At 36.9% G+C, this 12,387-nt stretch overlaps 1 protein-coding gene across 1 annotated transcript; it reads left to right on the forward strand.

The window, feature by feature from the left end:
- The first annotated feature begins 366 nt into the window (after positions 1-366).
- LOC148117896 (trypsin-4-like) lies at positions 367-3,231 on the forward strand. Its single transcript, XM_087901749.1, has 4 exons — positions 367-551; positions 1,990-2,243; positions 2,630-2,766; positions 3,085-3,231. The coding sequence occupies exons 1-4, from the start codon at positions 367-369 to the stop codon at positions 3,229-3,231; spliced, it is 723 nt and encodes a 240-aa protein (XP_087757875.1).
- Positions 3,232-12,387: the final 9,156 nt, after the last annotated feature.

Raw genomic sequence — 12,387 nt, forward strand, 5'->3', positions numbered from 1 at the left:
TGAGGTTTATATACCCAAAATATTTTCCATTTAGTTTCAACTATCCTAATCTTCTTAAGATCTGTTAGACACAGGGTATCAAGAAATTATAAACAAGAGATCAAAGCAAGTAGTTGGTCAGACAACAATCCCTGTGCCTATTCCTGCAGTCTAACGGCATCCCTTGCTCTGTCCCCTGTAACACTCAGAACACTGTCACTTACAGAGAATCTTTCTATTGTAATATGAACAGTGCTCTGTATTATGAACTATTAGAAGACACCATAGGTCTACTGTTGCCTTTTGCCTTTAGTTACTATAATAAAAAAGGATTCCTATTAGCTTAAGGTTGACACAGGACTAAAGGCTGAAATTTCCTATATCTTGATGAAGTGTCTGCTCTCTTCTACTAAAGTTGCTTTCCCTGTCAACGATGATAAGATCATTGGAGGTTACACTTGTGAGCCGAATTCTGTCCCCTACCAGGTGTCTCTGAACTCTGGCTACCACTTCTGTGGAGGCTCCCTCATCAATAGCCAATGGGTGGTGTCTGCTGCTCATTGCTACAAGAGGTAAGTGATTGGTTCTGTCTTTACAGAACACATGTGACATTTCCAAAAAAAAATGCGATTAGATCAGGCATCTACTGAGGTATTTAGATGAATGGCAGAGTCATAGAAGAGAGATTAATGACTGCAACTTCTTTCATGAGTTTGTAGAGAATAAGTTCAACGAATATTAAGCCCTTTACAACCCTGAACCATCCAGAGTCAACCATGGATAAAAATAACAAAAGAAAAAAATTAATATGAGGGATAATAGGACTAACATGAAGTCCCTCAAAGACTTCATACAGTTACATTGGGTCCTGTAGCAGGGAGATAAACAGAATTTTCTGAGATTTGACAATCAGCAAGCTCATTTTGAATTATAACGAAGGTGTAATATATTCATTCTCTTCCTGAAAGTAAACAGAACTTTCTTGATAGATAATAAAAATTCATATTTTAACTATAACATCTAAGTGGATATCAACATCAACTGCATTTCTGTGATGTTACTACAGTTTTGGCCATAAATGTTTTCATATGTAGTCTCTATGATGGCATAGCTTCTATAAATTATGTTGCTCAACAACATGTAGTTTTGGTTTTTAAACACAAGGTTTCTAAATGGGTGATTGGAGGTTTGTACAATCATGGGGCAATATCAACATTTTACAAATGGGAGAGACAGAAGCAATGATTGGGGATAGTGAACTTGGACAGAGCGGCCACCTGAAGTAAAAGTAAAGTGACAGCTGGAATTCTAATGTCATACTTGTCCTTTTGATCTTCATGAACCTTGGGCATGTTGAGAAGACACAGTGACAGCTCAGGCCATGAGCTCAAACTGCCTATTTCAGTTCATTTCATTACACAGGTAAACCTGAATGTGAGATTCATTAAGAGTGTTTTTTTTTTAACCAGAACATGCATCTGGATCATGAAGTTTCTGTTTCAGAAAGTTGAGAAATAAGTCCAGAATGTTAAAATTTAAAGCAAGTTATGTGGTATCATAGTTGCATGGTTCAAACTATTCTTTCTTGTTTGTTTGTGTCTTTGTTTGTTTTTATTGCAATAGGGTTTCTCTATGTAGCTCTGACTGTCCTAGGACTCACTCTGTAGTCCAGGCTGGCCTTGGTCTCAGAGATCTTTCTGCCTCTATCCCTGAGTGGGAAAGTAAAAGTTCATGTATCTACTGCCCAGTATTAAACCAATATTGGATGTTTTGCATTCAATGGGAAACAGTAATCTGTTGAGCACTTTTCAGCTGCTCAAATTACCAGTCTTTGAGTAGAAATGAATTGGGTCTAAAGATCATACTTCCACATTTCACTTCTACTATTCTTGTGATGTTAAAACATGTCTCAATCCCTCTCCAGACTTAATTAACAAAATGAGTTAAATGACTCTGGAATAAATGAGGTAATGGATAAAAATTTTCTGCCATGTCTTTCTTTTCCAACAGCCACATCCAAGTGAGAGTGGGAGAACACAACATCAATGTCGCGGAAGGCACTGAACAGTATGTCACTGCCTCCAAGATCATCAGGCATCCCAGCTTTAGTTCATCAACCCTGAACAATGACATCATGCTGATCAAGCTTGCTTCCCCTGTGACCCTCAATGCCAAAGTGGCCACTGTAGCTCTGCCCACCTCCTGCGCAGCTGCTGGCACTCAGTGCCTCATCTCTGGCTGGGGCAACACCCTGTGCTCTGGTGGTGAGTACTTCATCCACATCTTTTGAGAACTAAGCCAGATTCTACACATAAATGATTGGCTTCTAGGCCATAAAAAAATTGCAGTACCCAGTAAACACAAGGTTCTAAGATGGTCACAAGAGGCATTGACATACAGAATGATCTGGTTACAAATGTAAACAGAAGAGTTGCAGAACGTACTATCATTAGTACAAAAAGACATCAATAATGATATTTTTAATATCTTGCAAAAAGCACAGTAATCCTCTATACCAGTTTATCCCAGGGTGACACTAGTGCCTCCGTGGTCTTCAATGACAGCTTCAGGGGTCACATACTGAACAATATTAAAATGTTTATCCCTAGCCTGTTCTGGATCACGTTTCTTTATTCTCTTTTCCTCAAAGTGAACTACCCAGACCTGCTCCAGTGCCTGAATGCCCCAATTCTGTCTCAGTCTGCCTGTCAATCTGCCTACCCTGGACAGATAACCAGTAACATGCTTTGTGTTGGCTACCTGGAGGGAGGCAAAGGTCCCAGCGAGGTAATTGGCTCCCTTCTCATATAAATATCTTCTTTTTCCAGGAGTATGAATGGATTGGCCAAGTGTGTGGTCAGGAAGTTTTTCTCGTGGTTCCATGGAAAAGGAAAGAGATTTCTTCTGGATGTTATTTCAACACATTAGTGAGAATAGGAGACTAGATTAAAAACAAACAAACAAACAAACAAAACAAAACAAAACAAAAAAACCAAAAAAAAAAAAACGGAGATCAAGGAAGGCTAGAATTGTATTTTCAGGTAATAGTGAATGTGATCTTTTTTTACATTCCCCTTCCTTAAACACTTTATTCCTCTATCCTAGGGTGACTCTGGTGGCCCTGTGGTCTGCAATGGACAGCTCCAGGGCATTATCTCTGGCAATATCTGTGTCCAGAAAAATCTCCCTGGTCTGTACACCAAGGTCTGCAACTATGTTGCCTGGATTCAGAACACCATTGCTACCAACTAAGAATCTTTCATCCCCCTGAAATCACTATGTCAATAAACTGAATTCCTTACTTTCTGTTTCTTGGATTGATCACTTTATACTCTTTTTTGTGAGAAATATATAGCCATTTGAAGTTATCTGTATCTATTCTTGAGATACGGAGAGCATACTACACCTCTGAAAATGTTGCATGGAATTGTAGGTTAACAGCAGTTGAAAGACAACTTACATTTAATGGTAGAAACAGAGCTTTTGGTTTTCTTTTAGAAAGTCATATATCAGAATATAGATGATTAATGTCTTAATTTTCTTTTACATTTATGTGTAGTTTTTGAATGAACACTTCCATGAACACATTCATTTCATCATTAGCAATAAATATCATGTATTTTAAACAGGAATTTTCCTATTTGGTTTCAATGGGTCCTGAGGTCCTGAAGCTGTTAACAAACTCTTTTATCATCATAGATGCTAAGAATCTTACACACATTGATTATTGTGGAAATATTTTTTTTCCTCACAGAAAACATATAGGATTTGTTTATGTGCCCACAGGAATAGGTTCTACCTACCTCTATTCCTCATAATCCTATAACATTTCCTTCCACTTATCCATGGTATGAGACTATGTATGCGGTAGTCTGAGATCTACATAGACACTTCAACACTTAGGTTGCTCTCCCTATAGAGTGATTGTTATTGGAGTGGCAAAGCTAGAAAACAAATGCACAGAGGGCTTTGTCGTATAGCACCCTTCTCCAAGCAGATGATGAACCTGGGGATTGCCTCTTCTCCCTTTTACTCACTGCCCTGCTTTGCATTTGCTCCTGTAGCAACTCTGCTAACCATGGGGACTTTGAGCAGCGTGCACATTGTCTGCCTAGGTGCTGCAAAACATCATGGCAAAGAATCTCAAGTAAGGCAAAACACTCAAAACACTTGCTTTTGTGTCTTTATCACTAGATATAACCTTGGGCAAGCTCAATCATTTCTCTACATGCTACATTACAACCTAAAATTGCATCATATATTTTTTTTCTTTTTGAGACAACATATTACTTCAATTCTCAGGTGGCCTCTAAACTATCAATTTGAACCTCTATGTCTGAGTCTAATTAAGAATCTTTTTCTCACAGAAATAAAAAAATAAAATAAAATTTGAGATCCATAAGGAAGCAGGGTTCATTTCCTCTGAGTTGTCTCTATGTATGCTACCAATTACTATTTTCTTTTTCCCTTTCCAGCCTCCATGCACATCTACACTTGTTCAAGAGTGTTTTTAATTTAGAAAGACCTCCATCACTGTGGTCTCTCTTTTCCCGTCCAACCTCTCCCAAATACCCCCTCTCAGGACTCTCTCATGGCCCACCATTCTAAAATTTACAGCCTCTTTTTCTTTGTTTATATTTATTTCAAAAGTTTGTATGCTTTTGTGTGAGTCAGGGTGTGCATGTGTTTGTGTGAGCATGTGAGTTTTTTATGCACAAATAGATGTTTAAATGACAATTTCTCATGAAACTTAGGTGATCCCAGGCTTCATGAGTGTTTAGGACTATTGGTGCTTCCAACATCTGCAGTCTTGTTAACAACTTCTGGTACCATGAAGCCTAGTCCTACAGAAGGCACTCAGGTCTGTTCAGCTCAGAAGCCTCTGGGCCCTGTGTCTTAAATGCGTGGTGAATCCAACACAAGGGACTGACCTATCATCTCTGGGTGCAAACAAATGCAATAGCAATAACCTGTAAGATTTCAGGAGCCTCTTGGACTACCCTAATGAGCAACTCAAATTGGGGCTTTCCAAATATAGGATTATGGATCTGTTTAAATATTTGGCTCCTGGAGGATGTATTCTTAGCCCAGATAAGAAATTACCTATGTGTGTGTATCACACACACATACACACACACACACACACACACACACACACTTTTACAAGTATTATAGGTTTGTAAAGTTTATTGTTATAATTCTTTACAATATTTCATGTATTTTCCTTGTCATTCTCTCACCTGTCATTTTTCCTTTTCCCAATCATCTCTCTTATATTCTGTCTTTTCTTTCATCATTTCTCTCCCATTCTCCTACTCTGGAAATGGCCTCTTTTTACTTTCCTAGTGTTTTGCGTTTCATACTTATTCCAGGATATGTACACACATCTTCATATTTGTAGCTAGGAGTCTCCAATAAGAAAGAATATGTGTCATTTGGATTCTGTGTTATTTCACTAAATATGTTCTTTTTAATGTGTTCCACTCATATACCTGCAAAGTTCATGATTTTTTCCTTTACAGATAAATACTCTTCCATAGTGAATGTGTACCACACTTTCATATCTATTCATCTGGTTGAAGGATGTTTAGTTTATTTACAATTTCTACCTATGATATCACATCTGGCAGTAACCAACAGCTCCCTAATTGGACTATAAAACCTGCTAAACAGGAGGGAATGTATGTCTGGTATTGAAAAAGAACAAAATACCCAGGACTAGCTTAGTCACAAATTCTTAAGAAAAAATCTACAACCATTACTTAACCAAACCAGTACAATCCCTAATTACATTCTAAATATTTGTCATTATGCCTACAGATATACATAGTCCTCACTCTGCATTAAGGAAAATTCTCTTTGCAACAGATGGAGAATACTAAAGAAAACCATAACCAATATAAATTGGTAGTTGTGGAGCTCAGTCCAATAGATGCATCAACAAAACAATTGCCATATCCAAGTCTCAATGAAAGAGGAGGTTAAATGATTCTAAGAGACAGAGAATCGGTGGTTTTGCTGTGAGATTGTTACTCCTCGTTAGGTCAGATACTAAGCCCATTTATTCTCAACAATGTGATTGCCTTAGTTTAGGCTGAGAAGAGCAACAACAATATATATGCCAAAGTATACATGGAATAGCCGAAGATGCCCCAGCCTTACACAATAAACCATATCTAATTAAGGCATGCTGTAATAAGTAGAAATATTCATCACCAGGCAAAGTGACTCATGTGGACATCCAATATAAAATGGTCAGCACCAAGACATACATATAAGTAACATAATACAGGCAAAGAAGAATATAGTTGTGGGTGTATGTATATATGTGTATATATATGTTACTATATGCATATAGTAACAAATTAAAAGAATCTATAAGTATAAAATACAGCAAATAAGTGTATAGGGAAGAATTCAGAAGTAAGGGAAGGGGAAATAATATAATTATATTTTAGTCTCAAGAAAGAAAAGAAATAATGACAAGTTGATCAGAAGTTATGTATGTAAAACACATTATATGTTCCTTGTAGACATAAATCAGTTAAGGTTTAACCAGCTAACAATCTCTCCAGGCTGCAAAAGATATCATTTTTTATATTAACTCTATCTTTTTCTTTTGTAGTTATCATGTGCACTACTATTTGGTCTTCATTTACAATTTTTACCATATTATAAATAATTATTGACTTTGATGCAGTGGGGAAGCTAGGTTCAGTCTTAACATGATATGAAATGCTTTGTTGAGTCCTATGGGATTCCTGCCCCTTTCTGAACACAAAAGGATTCGATGCAAGGGGCAAATGGGAGGTGTGGCAGGGAATTGGAAGACAAGATGGCGTGGAAACTATAATAAATAAAATATTAAAAACTTAAACTGCAATTTGAGTACTAATTTTCATCATTCTCTGCCACCTGAATGTCCACATAACACAACCAGCCACCCCAAATTCAATACCCATATCTTTATCTTTCCTGGCATGATAAATTGCCCTAGAACTGTAGATACAAATGAACCCTTTCACATTTAAATTATTTTGTTAGATATTTTAAAAGAAACAACAAAATGAGTGAATAACAAAGTTTGGCTACTCTGATAAATGTTTTTGTCATTTTAGTTCTTGCTGTTGGTGTTATTTGTTTCTTTGTAAGAAAGGTAATAGGCACTTATACATAAAAAGAGGACTACTTCTTTAAAAAAATCCTCCAAAATTGAAATATCCAATCCATAAATATGCAAACTGTGACACAAAGCATATAGGACAACATATATTTTACAAAGGACTAGCTCCACAAATACTGAATTCAAAGATATTACATTTGTCAAAGTACCAAGAAAGTGAATGTTTACTTGTGAGATAATGAATAACTTCAAAAGGTTATACAAAAAGCACATGAAAAACATGAGAAAATGAACTGAGAGGCTAGGTGAGAAATTCACCAAGGTGAAGGGGAATTTTAGTTGTGATATTGAAATTATGAAACAAAGCAAAAACAACAAACATAAATGTTAGCAAGGGAAAAACTCACAAAATTAAATAGAAATGGCATTGAAAGACTTTGCTAAAGGATTGAGGAGAAGAAAAAATATCAGGGAAAGGGAGATTTTGAAAGAAGGGTTATTGCCAATATTCTTCTAATTATTCTACATATTAAAAACAGAAGGAACATTGCCCTATTAACTTTATGATAGACTATTACACTGATACTTATACTACATAACGACTCAGAAATAAAAAAAAAAGTGTAGTTCACTTACCCGATCAACAAATGAAAAAAAAAACACTGAAAAAATCATCCACCATGATTAAGCATGCTTCTGTTTCAACAAAGGGATGCATGGATGATTAAACATGAGTAACACACTAAGTAAAATTCACCATATCCACAGACCAAAGAGAAAAGTCCACATGATCATTTTATTAGAAGAGAATTATAGCCTTTAGTAAAATCCAACATCCCTTTATGATCAAATTTCTGGGAAGACTAAAGGTACAAGGGACATCTCTAGAAATGATAGAAGTGATACACAGTAAGCCCATAGCCAACATAAAACTTGATGAAAAGTAATTCCAATTATTACCAATAAAATCAGGAATAAGACATGGTTATTCACACTATTCCTACTCAATATAGTACATGAAATAATCCCTAAAGCAGTAAGACAACTAAAGGAGACCAAGGGGATGAAAATTGGAAGGAAGAAGTCTAAGTAAATTTATTCACAGAAGATAAAATAGTGTTCAATAATAACCCAAATTATCCACTGAGAACTACAACACCTGAAGAACACTTTGGGTAAAGAAGCAGGATATAAAATTAATACAAGGAAATCTGTGGTCTTCCCATATACAAATGAAAAGCAGACTTATGATGGATGGAAACAATACTTTTCAAAATAGCCTCAAATATATGAATTTAGGTAACTCTAACCAAGCAAGTATAAGACCTACATAAGCAACACTTAAGAAAAAAAGAAGAAAAAAGGAACCTATATCATAATATGGAAAGATATCCATTTCTCCCCTGTCCCTATCCCAAGGGAACCACAAGGTCTTCTCCAAAATTCATACTTTCAACTCATCCCATAATCCAATACCAGTATGTATTCATTCCAAAGGCAAGTATGAAGCCAGTGACACTGATCAAAACGTCAAGTCTCATTCCAAACACTATAGCTGACCTCTGGGAGTGACCTATCTTCACTGTCTACCCATATTTCAAGAAGATTAAGAAGCATATCCTTGATGAACTCTCTGCTCTTCTCCTTCTTGTGTAGCCCTTCAGATACCTAGCCTATCCCCATTCCTATGTGTCACCACTCAATACTCAAAAACACATTCTGCCTAGAAACCGCAATCACCAAACCTACCAGGTAGGTTCACAGAAAATTTCCTAACAGAAAACAGAGTCATCAGGCTCTCCTAAAATCTAGAGAGGAAACTGAAGCTGTAGAACAAAATATCTCCCATCAAAGTCAAAAGCAGATACAGCCTCTAAAACTATAACCAGTATTATCCTAAATGCCTGGACGCCAGCATGAGAACAAAATCAATAACAGTCAGGGAAATATGTCTTCACTAAAGCCCCGTGACCCAACTAGAGCAGTTCCTGAATATTCCAACATGGTTGAAGCACAGGACCTTAAAAGAGTCTGTAATAACATGATAGGGGTGCTTAAATAAGAAATTAAAATCCCATCCTGGAAAATACAATGAGTGGGAAGAAAGTAATGAATCTGTTCAAGACCTGAAAAAGAAAAAATAAAGAAAACCCAAACTATGTAAATGAAAAATTTAGGATATTGAATATAATCTACAGATAGGTGCTACACTTATAGACCATGAGAAATAAAAATGAGAATCACAGGTGTTGAAGACCTAATATAGGAAATGGATAGAGCTGTTATATAGATGAAGGGATTAGCAGTTGGGGGTCATATGAAACTCATTACAAAAGGAAAATAGATTATATTATATGATTTTACTGGGAATGGGGGGGATGAGTATGCAAGGATCAATGGGGGCACATGTAGGGGAAATAGGGTTGAGGGAGGAAATGAGTAGGCAGTTTTCCTTTTAGGCAGTCTCTCTCAAAAACACACTGAGGCTTATATTAATGATAAATACTCAGCCAAGAGTTCAGAATTGTTACTAACTAGCTCTTACAACATAAACCATTTCTGTTAATCAACATGCTGCCCCAAGGCTTGTTACTTATAACTCCACCCCATTTTGTGTATCCAAATCTTTCTCTGGCTGGCTGGCAACTCCTTGCCTCTGCCTTCCTCTTCCCATCATTCTCCTAGTCAGTCTTTCCTGTGCATTCACAGTCTTTCCTGTGCTATTGGCCGATCAGCTTCTTTATTAAACTGATCACAGCATCATAAATTCACACAGTGTAAAGGAATATTCCACAGCAGAAATGTGTGGAGAGTCAGCTAGAATTGAGGGACAGTTGAGGGTTAGTGTACAAACTAGTACAGTAGAAATTTCATAATTGGTATAAATGGATAATGTGAATGAGGCTTCCAAATAATAAGGGAGACAGAGTACCAACCAACCATGTATTTTCACCAAAGGAGGCTTCTATTACCGGGACTTTGTTATATTCAATGAAGGTCTTGGCCCAAAGGGTTTTTGGAAATCTTCAAACAACACAGGAGATTGCCAATATATTAAGTTTCTCTCTACAAATTAACAACAAAATTTGATTGCTGAAAACAACATCCCATGCATCTCATTGAACATGATGCCTACATACAACCTTTACCCCTAATCTTCTAGTATCTTGGAAGGCAGGGTACCCTACAATCTTCCAAAAACAAACAGTAACACCAACCCAGCCATAAAACCTTTTTGATCTACACTGCTGTTCTACCTGCAGAATATGCTAGGCCAATAGTTTCACAAAACTTGGTAGGTAACCAACCAATGTCTGTTTAGACTTATGGCCTATTCTTCTACTTTGTATGAATACCTAACATTTCTGTGGTGAATGAGTATGAGAAATCAGAGTGCCTAGAGATCCAGGGTAAAACCAAATACTACCTTTAAAAAAGTAACAATAAAATAACTCCTAATGATATTCTTTTATATTTATATATCAGTGATTTACTTAGACATTGTCAGAGAAACTTTCTAGTGCAGTAGATAAGAACATCAGAAAAAATACAAAGTCCCACAGTCAGACATCACATACATACACACAAACACACAAACACACACACATACAGACACACATAGTCACACACATACACACATGCACACACAGAGTGAGACAGAGACAGAGACAGAAAAACATAGACAGGGACCTTTGAACAAATAGCTCTAAATGGAATGTCTCTATTAAATCCTTCACTCAGTATTCAGGGTATCACATAGAAGAGAATATGGAAAGAGTGTAAGAACACTCTTTGGAAGACAAAAGGAGAACAAGGCCCTCTAATACAGCTGAGCAAAGCTAATCTGAACTCATGGGGTTAAAAGTAGTAAACACAGGGCTAACATGGGACTTTAGTAGATCCTCTGTACATATATTATTGCTTTTAATTTAATATATTTCATGGGACAGCTTAGTGTATTAAATAGTGCTTCTTAGTTTTCTAGTTACATGGATCTTGAAAAGACATAGTTAATATGGAAACACAAAAATAATAGGAGAAGTAAAACTATTTTGAATAAAAATTAAGTCTCTAGTATCAGTTTTCTTTCTAGCCTCATAATGGCTCTCTCAAGCAAGATATCTCTTTCCTTGCCCTCTGTCTCTGTCTTTCCCCCATCTCAACCATCTCTTTCCCTCAAGTTCTTCTTTCCCTCCTCCTCTTCTCTGATGTTGGAGTCCCCTCTGTGTGTTGCTTGTATTGTTGAATGAATAAAGAAAGTGCCTTAGCCTGATAGGGCAGAACTTACTTAGGCAGAGAAGACAGCTGGGACCAACAAACAGCCTCTCCTTGCAACACTACTTCTCCCCTTCCACCCTCCCATTTACATTTTCTTAGGAGATCTTGTCTATTTATTCTTCCCAGAAAATCTGTATGTCCTCCAATATTTAATTAAGGATGGATGAAATATTTAGAAAAACCAATATTTGTAACTATATATATAGTATATGGTTCAACATGTAAGTATATTCTTTAATTCAAAAATATAAGGAAAGATAATTTGGCTTAATATCTCTTTTAATATAGGACATTTATTACTTTGTAATTTGTTTATTTTGCACCCTTTTCTGAACATCCTAGGCAAGAGAATAAATATAAAATCATATGGACAACATAAGGATATATATGGATAGCTTGTCTCAGTTGGAATCTAATAACAACTGAAGAATAACTGACAAAATAGGCAACTTACAAATTAATAAGATTGCCCAAAACCCACCCCCATCTACCAGACACTACAAGCTACTAGCCCCATTCTTCCCCCAATCTTGCCTATCCTCCTGCAACCTTGGTGGAACTCTGAAACATAGCTATAATACTGAAGGGACTAAGATTTGAGTGACCAGACACATGATGTGACATCCCATTCTCTAGTATCTCCATAGTAAGACAAACCCTGGGCCCCTTCCCCAACTGCCCTGGCTTCTCTAGTCAGCCTTCAGCAGTTTCCTGCAGAGAGCCTGCCTCAATACCTACCCCCATTCCCCAGACCCTGCAAGCTACTAGCCCTATCCCACCCCCAAACTTACCTATTTTCTTGCAACCTCAGTGGAACATGAAGGACAGCTTGCTACAATACTGAGGGGACCAAGGGAGAGGACCATGATAGTGAATTAAGAGCAAAGACCAAGAGAACAGGCTTAGAGAGACTTCAGTGGTTCCCAGAGACACAGACAGTGACAGTACAGAGCAGACCAAGAACAATTCCTAAAGTCTCAGACATCCACTGTGAGGATTGGACCAGA

Source organism: Myodes glareolus, chromosome 25, assembly GCF_982192425.1.
Source record: "Myodes glareolus chromosome 25, mMyoGla1.1, whole genome shotgun sequence".
Taxonomy (NCBI): domain Eukaryota; kingdom Metazoa; phylum Chordata; class Mammalia; order Rodentia; family Cricetidae; genus Myodes; species Myodes glareolus.